The sequence below is a fragment of the Epinephelus fuscoguttatus genome, linkage group LG17 (genome assembly GCF_011397635.1).
Source record: "Epinephelus fuscoguttatus linkage group LG17, E.fuscoguttatus.final_Chr_v1".
In the NCBI taxonomy this organism is placed as follows: domain Eukaryota; kingdom Metazoa; phylum Chordata; class Actinopteri; order Perciformes; family Serranidae; genus Epinephelus; species Epinephelus fuscoguttatus.
Genome location: NC_064768.1, coordinates 37,862,215 through 37,880,583, shown reverse-complemented (window position 1 = coordinate 37,880,583; position 18,369 = coordinate 37,862,215). Strand labels below are relative to the sequence as shown.

Here is an 18,369-nt window from a genome sequence, read left to right as displayed (position 1 = left end):
GACTGGGCATGTAATTATCCAAGTGAAACGATTTGTAGGGCACACAGTACGGTGCAACAAAGCTACAGGAGCTAAGAACGGTCTGCAAATATGACTGAGCCTTTTCACAGTGTGCAGGGACATAAATAATCTTTGCATCACCTTACTGCCTAATTGTATCTTTTGTTATGCTGCTTTGTAGGATGGAGCTAAACTGGAAAAAATAAGATAAAAAAATAATCAAGATGTTGTTATTTGCATGCAGGTAGCAGCCTATGCAGAAAACACAGAAACAGAACCGAAATAAGAGCAACGCTGTTTTTAAAAGAAAGAAAGACAGGAGCAGATACTGAATGATGGCGAGAACAAAACAGAGACATTCACATCACTACAGTATCTTAGCAACAGATGTATGTCTATTTTGTGCCAAATGGAAGAAAGCGGTGAAGCCAGGGATGGAGACTGACAGAATGGCAACTATTAAGCCAGCTCCAGAAGGAGTGGAGGTCCCACAGAGTCACGTCTAAATCAGGAAGCCTTCTTCTGTTAAATCTTAAATTGCCTTTAATAGCCTACTGGGCAAAAATACAGTCAAATTCCTTTCTCTGTCAAGCAGGAAAATTACATTAATGCAGTCTGGCAGACATGTTTTTTTTTAAACCTCTACAAAACAGGGTTTATCACCTTTGTTGATCCTTTGTGTACTTCCCACTGTGAGAACATTCAAGGTACTAGAGTTAGAAATACAGTACAAAACTCCTCTGCTTTCACATTCCTTAACTGTTGTGATATGAATGTTTTATCTGATACTCTTTGATTGTCTGTCTTCATGACATGGCCCCGATCACGCAGCCCACGCAGGATAAACGGTATATAGACTGATGTGTGTAATGTGGAACCAAAGCCCGAGTTCTGCCCGTAAACTTTTAGTCATATGCTGTTAGTTACAGCAGGTTAGCAGGACAAGCTTATTGGCGTGTGAGTCAGTCACAATATGGCAAGCGCAAATGAAACGCTGGAGCTGGAAGACCCGCCTGCAGGATCCCAGTCAGCTACAAGAGCAACAGAGAGAGAGGTGTATGTTAGACGAGGATAGTGTGTCTGTGTTGCACCAGCGTTGTAGGGAATGTGAATGGAAACACATCCGACATGCTAGTGCACATTCATTAGCATCACCCAGATGTGCTGATCACCAAGATGATATATGTTTGGGTGCTTTGAATGTTTAAATATTGCCAATATGCTAGTTTCATTTTGTATTTCTCTATGTGGTGTCTACAGTTTCATATCATAAGAGATGCCTTTCAGATTTATAGCCTATTGTGACCTGTTGCCTTCTGGGAAAGTGTTTGTTCAGTGTTTGTACAGTAAAGCAGTGTCTGAAATGTTTCTTGTAATGGGTTTGGTCGTGTGTGTGTGTGTGTGTGTGTGTGTGTGTCTGTCTATCTGTCTGTCCATGGCTAATCTCATACTACTGCACCAGTCAGCCTAATATTTTGTGTGTACATATATGATTGTATGTTCAAGGACCTCTTGCGGTTGATAGGCGCTGCCAGTGGCCAACAAAATCACGAGCATAAGCATTGAGCAAAAGGCATCTCTGGCAATTGGCTTTGCTAAAAACAACAAGTCTTACCTAGTCAGTCAAAGGCCACATTTTGGCCTCAAAAACTGACATACATAGAAAAGTTTAGTCTCCTGTTGAATCGGAGCATCTGCATATTAAAGGGATAGTGCACCCACAGATGGAAATTCAGCCATTAACTGCTCACCCATATGCCGAGGGAGGCTCAGGTGAAGTTTTATAGTCCTCACAACACTTGTGGAGATCCAAGGGGAGAGGTGGTAGCAACACAACTCCACCTAATGGAGGCTGACGACGCCCCAGATTCAAACGTCCAAAAACACATAATTGAAACCACAAAATCTCCACAAGTGATGTGAGGACTCTAAAACTTCACCTGAGCCTCCCTCGGCATATGGGTGAGTAGATCATTTTTGGGTGCGCTATCCCTTTATTTCCATACCCGATACGCTATGATCCACTAATGTTAGGCACTATACGGGATGAATTAGTCTCCTTCTTTGTTATCTTCATCGCCAACTTGGCCATAAGGGAGCCAGGAGGGACGATTCCATCAGGCGCAGCTGCTTCATGTACGTTGTCTAGAGCAGTGCTTCTCAACTTTTTTCAGGTCAAGGGCCCCTAAATTGATCCATATTAGGTCACTGAACCCCATTTCAAAAGACGTCGCTTCAGGGACCTCCATGTGAAAAGATTTTGGTTGCACTAAGGGCACTTTTGTAGTTCTTATAATGAAGACAGTTTACCAACATTGCTTGTCGGCAAAATGCTACCTCTGTCTTCAGCAAGGGGATTGTGCCTGTTTTTGACACTTGCAATACTCTCTGTTCGAAACAAAGAATAAATATAAAAAGACACATGTTCGCATTCATTTGGGGTTTTTTGTCTGCTGCACTGAATTAACACTGAACCGTGACTCCTAAACTGGAGTGTGAACCAAACGTGACTTCCCTGTATCGTTACACACCTTCTGTAACATCCTTTCACTTCAACTTTTTATTACAATTTAACCTTATCTTTACACACTAAGTTTGTCATAAGCGATACTACTGTTACTGTAGCTTGGGCTACAGACATACACTCCTTAACAGGAAGTCTGTGTTACAAACTGGGGGTGTGGGGTGTTTGAAAGAAGTGGGCAAATAGGAGACACATGGGGAATCTTAAGATGCCATTAGGTGGCATAATGGAAAAAGTAGGATCCAGCGTTTTTTTTTATTGGAGAAAAAAGTCAGGATATTGCGGGCTATGCTACCTCAATTTAGGAGGATTTTTTTTTTTCATCTGTCCCTTGTGAGTCCGCCAACGAGGTAGAAATGCAACAGTTAATTGCTGGAGTACCCTTTTAAAACACTACTACTTTTGTACGCTCTATTTGCCTTTAAGAAATACAACTTTATTTGACCTTCATTCCAGGCTATAGAGGATGAGTAACTGATGGAGGGAAAAGAAGATATTTTTAGTTACAGTATGCCTTCTGAGCACCCTTTGTGGTTTAAAATAGCTTGTATAATTGTACAACATGCTTACAATCATGTATTTCCTGCTTTTAAATATTTAATTTTTATGTTGCTCCTATAGCATGCAAAGACTGCAGTTCTATGGTTACATAGGGAAATGCTTGAGTTAGAGCAGAGCCAAGGCACGAGATGCAAGTGTCTAATCAAAAAATAATGTGCTGTGTAACCAAATAGGTGGATGTTGCTGATGTTTGTTGCTGAGCATTGATTAAAACATGTTACGGATAAAAGAAATTAAAAAGAAAAACAGAACCAAAAGCTATTTCTTGCTCTCTCTTCATGAGAGATAACAGAAAGGACCAAAAGAGAAGGATGGAAGATAGTCAGGCTGATACAGAGGAGTGCATTCAAAATGTAAATGTTTATCTTATAAAGCATATTCCTGCGACATGAACATTCTTCACAACATACAACTATACCGAGTTGTCAGGGCATCATAGTGGCTAAAAATACAGACATAAGAGAAAGACAGGGGTCACAGAGGGGAGTCATGGCCAGGTAAGCTGTGATAGTATTAGACCATGTCACTGGTGTCTCTCTGAGGATGGACCCTGAGACCTACCTGCCAATTTAAGCCCACTTTCAGAATCAGACTTACAACCTTTGTGTCAGGATGTCAAATCATGTGTCGCTTCTCTGCACCACTGCACTGACTAGAGATGGACCCCCAGCGGTTTTCACCAGCAATTCAGCAACACAGTGAACAGTGTATTTCAGGCTTGACTCATTAGCAGCAACCAAAGGTGTCAGACCAGGACTGACATGTCCGAAAGAAGGAAACAACAAGGAAAAAAAAATCACCATGCTGCTGCCTGCTGAGGCCTGTGCAGCCCTGGATACAGAGCCACAACCACGACCATCAAGACAGAGATTGGAAAAACACCACAAACAAGGCACCTCTGTTTTTATTTAGCTCTGACAGACAGAGCAGTGAGGCTGAACATGGACGTACAGACAGAGTACAGTGGTTCAACATTAGGGCTATTATCTGAGGAGCTCAGACAAGGCTGTGATCAACCTGGTAAAACTTAAGAGTTGAAGCTGAATAGATCGGGTTTTTTTTTAACAGCAGACACTTGGACTTGTCAAACACAGGTGTGTAACTAAACACATAATGGTTTTAGCACAGGATTGTGGGTACTGCGCATAATTTCCCTGCAAATCTAGACCTTATAATGCAGGAAATTCATGCACACATTTACAGTATAGTAATTAGTAACTAACTATTATTTTTATGTCACTAGTCACTTGAAACAAATTTAGGACGAAAGGAGACGGGTTGAAATAAACCGAAATTTCCCTTTAAATGAACATGATCAACTGTGATACTGCCGTTTAAAATGCAAGCTCTGCTCACAGAAAACTCTGCTGCACATCAAATCAAGTGCTCCTCAAACTGACAGCCAGCCTCAACTTTTGATAGCCGCTACGTGTGCACCCTGCAGCAGCAGCCTGTGAAAAACCTTACTGAAAGTTGCGACAGAAGAGGGGCACAATGAAAATTATCCCTCATCAACCATGTGGACACAGGAGAGAACAAATCATATGCTAAGAGTGCATGAGAACTTGTGTATGCAGCGCAAAGCAACACAACCAACCAACAGCAGTGGCAATGATATTAACGTTAATCCTCAGGATCCCTTAAACATGTGTCAGTAGCATTACTAAGGCGTAGCAGTGGTCCAAAGACATATCTGAGGGTCGAACTTAACATCAGTAAACAAGCTGCAACTACATGATCTTGCCGATCCAGATAACACTACACGGAAAGCACTGATACAGATGTGCCCTTCATAAACACGGCAGGTGTGTCATATCTAAAGGCATCACATAGTGCTGTAAACATGACAACAGCAACCCAAACAGGATTCCAAGCATGCTAAAAATATATGGAAATTAGAGATCATATTGTGTTGTGCAAAGTTGCAGATACACCAAAGCAGTTACTGTGGAAATCAGAGGATTAGGTTTGAGTAAATACAGCCAGTGACAGCTGTGAATGATACTATATTTGACTCTGATCTGGACTATAAAGGTTCTGGGTCTATTTAATGATGTTTAATATATTGATGTTTTCAACATTTGTTACAGAACTTTGAAAATGTCTGTAAAAATTCAAAAGCATGCACAGAGAAATATGACACACGAAAGGCAAAGAAATAACCCATCAGGGCTGACTGAATCTTGGCAGTGCGACGGCTCGGCTCAACTCAGGCCCATCCTCCAGCAATAAGAGACTCTGATGTGTTCAGAACTCTGCGACTGCCTGCTGTCTGTTTGGCATTTGTCTCTATGGCAACAGACCAGACTGTCTGGCTTCAGCATTGCGGTGCTGATGAAGTGGCGTGTTATGATAATAGTGATTGGAAAAGTAAAACCAGGAAATATACAGTCCATTTGCACAGATTCTCAATGGATTTCCATTCTTGCCAAATGCAATTTAAGCTAAGCATCCTTCTCACCCAGAGGTGTTTGTGCAAGATGGAGAGGATCAGCAGTGAAAGAGGAGAGAGCCAAATGTGATGACACTGAGGAACTGATAAAGGGAACACTAACAGTAAATATTTGGGCGAAAGAGATAGAGAAAAAAAGGGATATATGTGATATCCATACCACCACATTTCACTTAAAGCTGGGATAGGCGGATTTATTTTAGCATCACTGAGTGAAAATCCTACAATAAACTGAGCATACTGTGACTCAAATGGAGAGAAAACTAGACTTCACCTCCTCTCTGACTCTGTTTTCAAGCTTTAGGAAATCTAGGCCATGACGGGAAACTTTCAGAGAGAGGGCGTTCCTATTGGCTGTTGTGCATGCACCCTTTTGGTGAATGGCTGATTCAATGGCAGAGAAAATTGCTATTCCAGCATTGGCAACTACTGCCTACAATCAACAAAATAAAACACGTGTCAATATTGGAAAGGCAGTTCAGAGATGAAGAGAAAATTTTGCTTTCTACTACCCAGAGCCAAAGGCTCAATGTTGCAGCATCAAGTTTAGGTTTATGCAGCTAATGTTAGCCTCAAATCAAAGCGTGTCTCCGCCTCACTACCTGCAGCTGCAGACCACCTCGCTTGTAGAGGAGTGGGCAGCAGCTCCAGAGACTGACAGATCCAGAGTCAGCAGTCAGCGCAAACCCCAGCTATGGGGGACAGGTCAGCCTCGACTCTCTGTTGGATCAGCAAACTTTCTGTTGCTGCTGTTACACAACTCAGACTTGGCACTGCTTCTGGCCACCAGCCTGCTGTGACACCCAGCACTGGGGTGTCTGCGCTTGCACAATTCAGACCAGTACAGCTGCTGAATGAAGGTCTGTCTACCGAGCTACTGCCGGCTCTCCTCCCAGGAAAGCAAACCACAGCGGAGGGTAGCGAGGTGAGACTGTGCGGTGGCTAGCAGCTAATTCTTGTCTAATCTGTTGCCTTATAAAAAGAAAGAGAGAAAGAGGGGGCAAGGATGGGCTGAGTGAATGCGCTGTGTGCAACTGGATGTGTTTTAAACACTGGGTTACTGTATGAAGCACGTGCAAATGTCCGTAATTGTCTGGTGGGAGGGACGAGCTGCACTTGCAGTCAAGACACAAAAAAGGATTGACTATACTAGATAGAAAGGTGGATTTTGTAGTGGAGCTCTGTGTCTCACCTTGGCACACTACCCGGCACACTGGCCTCCCTTGATGCCGTCTGGATCTTCTCATCCACTCTCATTGCCTGAGGTCCGAGCCCTCCTGCTGCTATCTGTCCATCTCCTGGCCGCTGCTGCTGCCGGCGCTGCTCCCGCTCCTCTTCATCCTCCGCCTCCTCATTACCCGGCTTCTCCTTCCCTCGGCCCTCACTTTCATTGTCGCTTTCCTCGCCTAAGATGTCGTCCACCTGTGTTTTTTTTTAAAAAGGAGCTTCGGTGAGATTTTGTTTTAAGCTTTGGACAGGACCAGGTCACGGGACTTGTTTGTCACTCAGCATGTCACACACCAAAACAGTCAATGCCTCTTTTAGTTTTGTAGTTTACGTTTTAACATCTTACAGCATGCATACATTCATTCCATAACTGCCAAAAATACCCTGGGACTTTGCATATCAACTACTCTGAAGTGAAGATAAGATTAATTACTTTCTCTCCTTCCACTGAATACCAATTGGTTTGGGCTTTTTATTGTTTTGTAAAATATGTCGTCCACCAAATCAGAGCTAACATCACTAACTTTTGGCAAATTTCATTACATAACTTTCATTTGTATATAATCATGCAACAGACCCAACGAAATGTTCTATTTAATGGATAATATCTGCTTAAAGTATCATGAGGAGGAACCACTGGCATTAGCCTATTCCCTGGATACACTGCAGATTCCAATTAAGCATCTAATTATAACTGGAAAGTGGTTTCCCTTCTATAAATAATTGGGTCACATACTGTACTGTAATCTTGGAAGGTGATTAAACTTGGAGGCAACAGTTAACAACGTGCCATTTAAGCAACTAGAGACTTACCAATAAAAGGTTTTTAAAAGAAAGTTTGACATTTTCTGAAATGTTAAATTCGATAAATTGACACCACTCTTATGTCTGTACAGTAAATATGAAGCTACAGCAAGCAAAGATCTTCTTTGCACAAAATCTGTAAACGAGCGTGGCTCTGTCCAAAAGTCAAAAAAGAAACACTTCCCCTTCTTTTATGCATTAAATAAACAAGATTTAATGTGTTAACTAGTGACACTTTGAAGGTGCTGGTAGGCTGATTTTGTTAACTTTGGACAGAGCCAGGTTTGTCATTTCCGTTTCCAGTCTTTGCGCTACGAAGGGATGTCAGTTTTGGTTTTTGATAGCTCAACACCCATTAGCCAGTAACCTACCGACTACTTTTTACAAAAAGCCATGAAATACAAGAGGCTCTTTCCTTTTAGTCCAGCACTCGATTGACTCACTGAGGTTCAGTGCAGCATTTCAAAGCACTATCCATTTAAAGGTGGTGAAATTTTAATGTTTTGTCTTGTAAATGTTTTGCTGCCTTTGATTTTGTTTTCTGTTGGCTGAGAGACAGGCGGTGAGCCACATTAACATGCTAAAATATGGTGCCCACTGCCCGCCTGGTCTCCACTGGTTAGCTAGCTTGGGCCCCTCTGCACTGAGCAGTACCCGGATTGGTGATTACCACCGGTAATGCTGCGTTGCTGCAGAAGCATGGTGGCCATCGTCTGATCCCCCCCAACAAAACCCTTTAGCATTGTTAACTATGTTAGTACCACTACCCTTGCTTACACTGCTAACCTTGCTAGCAGAGCTAACAGTAATGATACAGTTAACAGTGCTAAAGGGGGTTTGCAGTGGGGGGGTGAAAGGGTACACATGACCCCAGCCTATGGTCAAGGGGGACCCATGGAAAGGTCTATGGTTGACCCTTGAATAGCATCAAGTACAACAATTTACTTATTGACTTATATTACTGAAAATACAACTTATATGTATTTACATGATACATAAATGTATTTTTATCACTAAAACACATTTAATCATGCCATCTGATGCTCCCACCCCCCTGCAGATATTGTGAAATGGTGCAGTCCATCTGATATTTGGTCAGGTGCGCTATGTGCAAAACTCAAAAGTGCCGCTGATGTAAAAATGAGAGGCAACCTGCAGCCTGACCAGTTAACTCAGAATGCCTCATCAAAAATCAGGAGCTATTAAAAGAAAATGGGTTGTTGCAACAATGCAGGAAGTGGACATTAAAACAAATTGTACAATATAATACTTGAATACAAAAAGACCACAAATTACAGGCTCAAATTTCCCATAGAGGTACATCAACAACTCTTGTGTACTCTAAAGTCGAAACTGAAACATCAACATTATTAGCAGTCACAAGGGTAGTCTTTATTGCCGGGCAATGGTAATAAATGATATATTGAAAAGGGTGTGATTGATTATGATCACCCCTGCTGATGGAATAATGTCTGGGGGAGGGTAATAAACTCGTCACATGAAATTTCTACCTTGAGGAAACAATCCAGAGCCAAATACAACAAGGTTAATCTGTCTCTCTGTCTCTGCTGCCAGCTACTGAAAACAAAAGTGTCACTTCCACCAGCTCATCAGTTTTGTCTTGTCTTGAGCAGCTCATAATTTGAACCGCCCCAAGGTTACCGATCGTTTAGAGCAGGTTAGCTAATTGACAACCATCAGATCAATGGAATGCTGAGGTGAATACTGCCACAGAGAATCTGCAGCCTCTCGTCCACTGACTCATTAGCAGCACATAGCTGAGGGAAAAATGGGATTAATGTCTGTGGACATTCTCTTGGGGAAAGAGCCAGGATCATTACTGGCATCAAGCCAGGCTCATTAAAGCCTCATTGTTTGGTTATTTGGACAGCCACACAGCGCCTTGGTAAAAGTAGAAGGTAACAGTGCCTGAGGGAAGGCTAGTTTGGAAATTTTTAAAAAAAGGAAAAGCTACTTTTGGTTGTCCTCCAATTCCATTTCCGGAATTAAATTTAAATAAGAATGACCTCACGGGGCACCGACAAATTACAGGGTAGGATACAAATAAGACAGAGGTTTTGTTTGTTCCCCAAATGTCAGCAACACACAATTTAAGATTTCATCTCAACACAAATTGCTTTTTTTCAAACACTTCTCCTCTAATGGCGTTTTCCCCATCGCTATCTCCCATGAGCGCTAACTGTTACAATTTATTGGGCCTTGCCTTTGTGACAGCTTCTAGGGATTTGAAAGGAGGTCTATTTTCTGTCAGTACAGTGACAATATTAAGATAGCTGGACACAGTCAAACAAAAGGGAGAGACAGGTGGTCTTTCAGAGAGTGTACAGACAGTGTACAGTTAAAGGCTTCACTACAATTTTTAACAGATGTATGTATGACTGGCTTCAGCAAAATACTTAAGGTAAATCAAAGCAATTAAGCAGGTTTAATCAATGACAAAGGGTCATATAAGCAGGTGGATGGTATGACCGAAACATTTTAGTTATGAAACTGTATTTTTGGCTCTCACTAGTGCAGACACTACTGTAATATGATCAATGCATTACCTCAAAATTAGTCAACCAGCTATGGACCAATGTGAAGCACTCAATATATTACTTTGTACATTTCTGTGTCATAAATCACAGAGTACAGAATGCTGAGGTTACAGGACTACCTAGTGTTTTGACACACTGGTCATTTACCTTCACCACACCTCCTCTCTCCTTTGTATAATGTGGGATGAACACTGACTGTGTGGGAGGCGAATTTGGGTTTTCTAGGATAGCAAAGGCATGACTGCCCTACTCTCCCTCTGACTGGCTTGTTCTCATTGCCATCGCCAGTTGGGTTGGTTGGGTTTAGGCAACAGCAGTGACATCGGTTAGGGTTAGGGGACGAATGTCAGGGTAAGACAATCAGAGGCAGAGTAAGGCAGAGCAGGGCGGGTCATGCCTTCACTATCCTAGGAAATGCAAACTTGTCTGAGGCTTCCTTATTGGCTCTCACTTTCCAAACACCATTTTCTGAATGTAAGCCAGTTAGCATAGCTTGCTACCTTCCTTTTTCCAAGCGGAATACAAACTTAACAGCACAATGGGACCTCTATATTTGTAGATGCTAGGAAGGGACAGAATAAAACACAAATAACACAAAACTAACACTAGGGGGGCATGGTGAAAAAGGGGGTAAACACCCAGTATTCATGTTCACATGCTATATAGGGATTTAATGTGTCAATGAAAGAAGTTAGCACTCATTCCAAAAGTCACTAAAAGTCACCAGATGAAGGTCTCATTTGCATATTGGTAATGTCATCATTAGTGGAAGCATTAAAACTTTGCTGAAATAGATTCAACAGAAAAATCCTCAACAAAACATTTGACTGGCATGAGAGCTATGGCTTATACTAACACAGCACCATATTGTGCTTCCTATAGAGTGGTACAGGGATGACTTTTTTGGAGGCAAACCCAGAATCTAGTGCCACCCTGGTTCCCTTAACAAAAGGCCGACAGGATTTTTCCATTGGATTTCAGATACTCTGGCGCAAACAAAGGTTTATGATACTAAGTTTTGTTCAACAAGATAATCTTCAAAAATGAGCACCACTTTCATGATTTTTGAAAAGTAAATGTGATCTCCAGAAGTAAAAAGCTTACGTTAGGCTATAAACTACACCGCAGTCACATGACTTCAAGGTCACCACCTTGACAAGGCTGTATAGCTGTTTTCAGCGTAATGACGTTCTGCAGTCTCATTTAGCCACTTGTTAGCAACTGTTATCTTAAGGTGTGTAAATGCTTCAAATTCACAGATCGGGTATTGACATATGCCACATCATAGAACAAAAATCTTTAAGACCTGTGTTAACCTTAGACCTTATTTCAGGATCCTAACCAAAAACTGAATTCAAAATAAACTCACTGACTTTGTGACGAGGGGAACTGGCAGTTTTAAAATGAAACTCATTTCTGGGTTTTAGGACTCATTCCTGCAGCAATCTATCCAGAGAGCGAGAGCATCAATGTATCCATAGAAACTCAATACAACTCCCACAGCGAGCAGCGTCTCCTCTCCCCTTGCCTGCCCCACACCTACTACACAGTGCAAAAGGAGAGAGGGAAGAGACCCAGTGCTGATGGTGGGAGAGCTGTGGACTGTGACTAATGTAAAGCCCAGTTCAGACCAAAGATGTGATGAATTGAAACAGGCAGCTACTTGCAATGTGCCGTACTGGTTCACAACAATGCAACTAGATGAGACATATCATCTCTAGTCAACAACTCTCTGTACTTCTGTTCTGATTTGCAGCTTTTCAGGATTATTTTGTGGCTGAATATAATTTGTAGCTTCTTAAAATATGAATGAGGATAATGATAGTGAGATACTGGCTACAGCTGCATTTGTGGTAGTGATGACACAGCAAAAAACATTAACAAAACCAGCATCAGATGGACTGTATTCAATGAATACGACACAATAATACAAATAACCAGCACTAATTAATCAGTCAATGAGAATGTGTGTGGGTGGGCGGGGCATAGGCAAATGTAGTGAGCAACAACAGCAACCCACTGCCCAACACCTGAACACCATGAGGACCAAAACCATTTACGGTCATTTTGACTTGGCCAGTGGACTTTACGGGCTGACTGGCTACAGAAACAAGTGACCAGTCTTACATTCTACAACCAGCCGCTGGCGTTTTGACCAGCTGAGTGCCAGGTGACACCATCAGCCGGCTTGAATCAGGCTCAGACTGGCCAATTCGCATCACTGCAACTTTTCTCTGCAACGTTCTAAAGCGGTTATACCTCGTCGTGAATCTTTGGTCTAAACTGGGCTTTATTCTACGCAGCATTAATGGAAATGTTTTACACGATAATATATTTTTACTTTTTCCCCGGATGGTCTCAGTAAGTCGTTAAATTTATTGCTAGTTGCTTAGTATAAAATAAAGTTGCTAGGAGAGTCTGAAAAGTCACTAAATCTATTGGGAAAATTGCTAAGTTGGCAACACTGCTTCAGTCAGTAGCACATCATGAAAGTTGAGTTTCTAAGCAACGCCAGCTCTCAACTGATGCCATGAACAATGCCCGATCAGAAGCTTGGAGCTTAGACACAATTGGCACTAACATTTCCAAAAATAGTTTTATCTTCTTTTTACAATGGAAAAATTTGTCCAGTAGCTGCAGTATAACAGTATTTTCTTGGACAAAAAGTAAGGAGCATTTACATTTCAGTTTTAAGTAAGGCGTGAAAGTTTAAATGGTTCATAATACTACTTTGACATACTTCTGAGCAAACAGGGCTTTATGCAGAAACAGGAAACTGAATGGAAACGGTTTGTGATCTATTTGTCAGGATACATAAATATCTGTAGGGGCAAAACACTTTCATGTTCTGTGTGTTTGCATCAGAGCAGCTCTCGTCTGCTGCTGACAACCATCACTGAGGCAGTGTGCAGTGTATGGCCAGTGGAGTCATGTCTGCCTCTGACCCTGGCCCTTTAAAAACCAATCTATGGTTCACTCTTTCAGGTCTTACAACCTTAGCAGAAATGGAAGCATTAACAATCCCCACAAACACCGTGGCAAACTTCCTACAGCATCCTTTTCCTGGCTGTAATCAAAGGCCATTCAAAGAACCCAACATGAAAGTTTCAAAGCAGAGCATGGCACCCCCTCCAAGCTAGTTTACAGTCAGGTTACTGGTCTCATCACTGCAAATATGCAACCACTGTGAGTTTAGCACAAGTGTGATTCCAGGGCATGGTATTTATTTTTTGCTCAATGCTTCAGTTGCAACAGGATTGTGTTAGCCACGGTTTGTAACTACCCTGCGTTCTACTGTGATGATTTATCTGTTTGGAGGTGCACAACTTTTAAAGGACTGAATAACAAACATGAAGCAGATGAAGGGTTTTTTCTGCACTCAAAATTATGGTGATCATCAGTGTATCATATGCCTATTAGGCACCAGATGCTGAATATAATGGGCTGACATACACTAACACATCAGAATGTACATCATTCACAGTGAAATTTTTTGAAGATTAGATGTTTCCTGTCCAGCAAAAGCAATTAAGATTACACTTCTAAACTCTGGACGTGGATACTTTAACCTTAGATTCAAATTTGGCCTGCGGTGTTACTCTCACTGAAAGATTCATGTGTGGCGAAAGCAGCCGACAGTCATTCATTTTAAATGAAAGCCAGCAATTAGGAGTAGCTGTTACTGTGGGAGCAGTGAACCGCTGGTGCCCAGAGCAATAAGTTTTAGCTAGAGCTGAGACCAACTTAACGAAGATTTGAGGCCATCTCAGGGATTCGATTAAATTTCTGCTGTATCTTACTCTGGACTAAATACCTGTTAGACTTCAACAGGTTGGAGTTTCAAAATCTACTGATGTTTTTGTTGGGGTGTAACGATCCATCGCTCTGGATCGTCATATCAATTTAATGATCAACAATCTAATGTCACTGATGCAAAGTGAACACATCAATCTTTATCATCATCTTTAGGATATGCTTTTATTGTGAAATTCCATGTCATTGTCAAACAGCAGCAGGCAGATAGCAAGCAGCCGAGAGATAGACGATAAAGATAATATTGTTTTCTCAGGAATAAATCAGCAGTGTGGTAATGTTTTTGATTTCTGAGAAAATACCGACCAACACACAAAGCACATGCCGTGTGTAAACAATGCTGTTATCAGATGAGCCACTGCGTACCGGCCTGGACGAGCATCTTACTCCACTGACTTCTCTCTTGTTTTTTTTTTTTGTTTGTTTTTCTTTTTAAAGATTTTTTTGGGCATTTTCAAGCCTATAATCAATAGGACAGATGAGTGTGAAGGGGGGAGAGAGAGAGGGAGTGACATGCAGCAGAGGGCCACAGGCTGGAGTCGAACCCGGGCCGCTGCGGCAACAGCCTTGTACATGGGGTGCCTGCTCTACCACTAAGCCACCGGCGCCCCACTCCACTGACTTCTCTTGAGCAGAACCATTGTAATCAAGTGAGTGACATCATTGGACGGCATCGCCAATGCACGCAATGGAAGTTTCCAGTAGTAACAAAATTGCTGATTAAATTGATTATAGGGCTGGGCGATATGACCAAAATCTCATATCACGATATAGCACAATTTAATCCAATGAATAAAAAAGTTGACTAGATAAAAAGAGAGAGGGCGAGCAGCTGTGGTCGAGCAAGCAAGAAAGTGAGTGAAGAGAGGGAGCGCTGGTGGCGAGAAAGCTGGTCAATCAGATCAATAAAACGTTATTTTCTGATTGTTTCACAGCGGTTATGTTCTAAAGCACAAACACACCCACAACCCCACACACCTCCACGCAACACTGACGCTATACTCCGCACCACCCGATTTGGTCTGATTACTGTCACCGTCTCACTGCGTTTCTGCGGGGCTGAGCCCAGTGTGTGCAGCGCAGCAGAACAGACAGCGGAGTTATATAAACTCGTTATGTTACTGTAAGTGCCGTAAAAGCTTTGCAAATTAAAAAGCAAAGAAGAACAATTTATCAATGAGATCCGTGCAAAAGATGGACAGACTCCAAATGACGAAAAATATTGCCATATAAAGTGTAATTTGCATCACAACAATAGAGCAAAATATTAAATGATAGACATTTTTCTCTCGTCACACGATATATATCGTCATATCGCGCAGCCCTAATTGATTACCTACAAACTTTTGTTCAACAAGTACAGATATTTATTTTTACTCAAATAACAAGCATGGACCTTTTCTTTGAATTCTCAATTATTGCCTCCTCCATTCTGTCTTTCCAACCTGTAGAATATGACCCGCCCACTGATGTCTTCACAGCTCGGGTCGAGGAAAACCTGCTATTTTTTGGTTTCAGCTGTGAACCACATTTTTGGGTTTTGAACCTATTTATTTTTGGTCAAAATGCTCGAAATGGTTCGAAATGAGGTGTGGAAACCAGAGCAGAACCAGTTCCATGTTGGTGAAAATGGGGGGTTTTTGGGTAAACCTTTCACAGATGGGCCTATGACCCCTCAGGTGGGGTTTTATATAGAACCCTGTAAAAGGGTTCTAGGTAGAGCCTCTGCAAAAGGTTATACAGGAACGAAACAATCTTCTCCTATAGGACAAACACCTAGTTTGCACCTTTTTTTCTTAGAGTGTAGTTATTGGCAGCTGTTAGAAAAATCAACTACATGCAGTAAAAACCACAGAGCTTCTCGTTCAATAAAGTTAGCCAAGAAAAAAAACTTTCTGGTATTCAAAAGACAAGGTTTTTCAAAAGCACAGGTTCACCTCATGTCTGACTTTAAAAGAAAAATATCAGCGTCTCAGAACAATGTAACTTGGTAGCGGCACAATAGTATACCTGCCAAAACCAGCAGCAGAATAGATGAGGCAGGAACCCAAAGTGAGAGCCTGACACATTTCCATGCAGCCAGTCATTCAGCGCTCATTGTTCAGACCAATTTCCGTTTTCGTCATGTTATTGTACAAGGAGCTCATGTCTTCACCACGACTGACGACTGCAAAAATTTGCATAGCAAATTCACACTAAAGGGGGTTTATACAAGCTTTATTCCCTGCCAGAATTATTCACTTCATCTGAGAAAGGTAGTCAGGAGGTGGTAATAGGGCAGACGGTTGATTGCTGAATGGAGTACGACATTGACGTGTCATTTAATGTGGGCTCAGAGGAAGATAAGGGACTGGCATTTAAGTGAAAGCTCACCTGGGGCCCAGGGGGAGAGAAAATGAATGCAAATGTGAGAAGAGGCAGAAGTGGCGACATTACGACTAATTCAACCCACAAAAGAAAAGTTAAGAAGTTCAAATTGGTGAGGCAGGTGAAACAGCAGCACAAAGACCTCCACTGCCACTGCTAATACCGGTATTCACCTGAGTATGCCACACAACTTTTGTGTCAAAGCCAAGTCCTATTTTGACAGGAACAATTGCAACATCTTTACTTTACCTCTGCCTACTCCTTCCATGAGGGAAGCACTCAAATGTAGAGAATGCAACAATATTTGAGGACCAGAATTCTTAAGCAACTCTGCAAACATGAAGATAATGGCATCTTTTTACCATCGTCTCAGAAAGACGTGTTAACACTGCAGCTGAGGTTAGTCAAGGGTAGTTACATAAGGCTGAACTGAAAACATTACTTTGGAAAGGAACAGCCTCAAACATTAAATACTTCAGAGAGTTCATCCAGACAGCTTTTATATCAATGATGTACTTTTCTGAGTCTGTATGGTTCAGAAAAATTTCCTAACCAAATAACTCCCGATAGACTGGATGCTAATTTTCTCTGAGCAAAGACTAAAACTGGACATCTCGCCACAATCAAATGAATGAAGATATTTCTGTCAAGCTGAAAAGGACTGTCCACACATAGGAACTGATGCAGGGGGAATATTGATAGTGCTTTAGTTTTAGGAACTGATAAGAGTCTGGTTGGGATGATGGAGCGGCTTGTCTCGGAGCAGTAAACTGCAGGTTGTGTCGACATAATGGCTGACTGCACCTAACCCTGTAGCACTGGTTAGATGTCTTGAAACTCTCTGCTTTTTAAACTGTGGCTGTAAAACTCAGTGAAATGCAAGAACATCATCAGGACCATGGACAGCACTGCATTCTTAGCTTACAGGGACAGACTGATGACATCACCATTACTGTGGCATTGTGGGCTATTAAGTATTTTTGACATTTTCTTAAGCAAAAATGCCAAAACGTTTTAAACCCGGCTTCTCATACATGAAAATGTGCTGGTTGTTTTTGTCAAAGTTGGGCATTTTAACATGGAGGTCTACGGGAACAGACTCACTCTTGGAGCCAGCCTCCTATTTGAGGAAGGGCAATATTTTGGGACTTATGCATTGGCTTCAGTTTTCAGCCCTGGAAGTTGCCGCTGACTCAAAAAACGCACTGTTGCAAGTGTTGTGGTTCCAAACATTCTGCTGGAATGATACCCTTTTTCAGAACTTTACTTTCTCTTTTATAACAAAAACTTGATTTTTAAACAAGCTGCAGGGGTGACGTAGTAGACTGAAATGCAGTTCTGCTCCTCTGCTCTTTTGTGATCACACATAAAACTAATCTTCTGTCTCTGTCTGCCTGTGTGTCTATTTGTGTCTGCTAATCTAGCAGAGATACTTAGCTATAACTGAGAATACAGAAAAGTAGCTTGACCTGACACGGAAACTGTTGCAGCAGAATGGCACTGCAGCGATAGTTGTGGCTTGCTGGGAAGCCAATGGAGCAGCCGTTGGAGCTCTGTTGCAGGCTTCGACATCAGGGCATTGCCCAGCACTTCTTCCTCTTGTCAAGCCAGGCGTATGGTGCCAAACCTACATTTGGCACCAATGGATTTAACGTGAAACATACTCAGGTCCGTACCCTTAAAAGTACTTAGTCCTAACTCAAATAACCTCTACTATTATCTGCTCTGCAAGGCCTGTAAAACCATTTCTCTACATCCCATAGCCTTTACATCTTATCAGAGCTTTGGCCTTTGTGTTGATACTCCCTGTGAAATGAAAAGATGACAAGCAGCACTTGTATCAGGGCATGGCCGCCTGCTCAGCTGAGGAGGAACCTCATACTAGAGTTCAAGTAAATTTGGGACCTCGTTGCAAAGAGACTAATTAAGTTCAGCTTTTAAAATTGACAGAAGCCCCTCTGTCAGCTGAGTCAAATCTGTCAGACCATGTGGTATTTTAAACACGTGAATGCTCAGTTGGAACTGCTGTGATTTTCACACTAAAGCTGTAATCACAAGTCTTT

At 41.9% G+C, this 18,369-nt stretch overlaps 1 protein-coding gene across 2 annotated transcripts in view; it reads right to left on the bottom strand.

Moving 5' to 3' along the window:
- ctdp1 (CTD (carboxy-terminal domain, RNA polymerase II, polypeptide A) phosphatase, subunit 1) overlaps positions 1–18,369 on the bottom strand; it is a 108,906-nt gene that overhangs the window by 51,817 nt on the left and 38,720 nt on the right. For both annotated transcript variants that reach the window (XM_049602015.1, XM_049602016.1), the window contains exon 12: positions 6,730–6,959. In XM_049602015.1, coding sequence (XP_049457972.1) covers positions 6,730–6,959 — 230 coding nt within the window. The remainder of the gene's footprint in view (positions 1–6,729; positions 6,960–18,369) is intronic.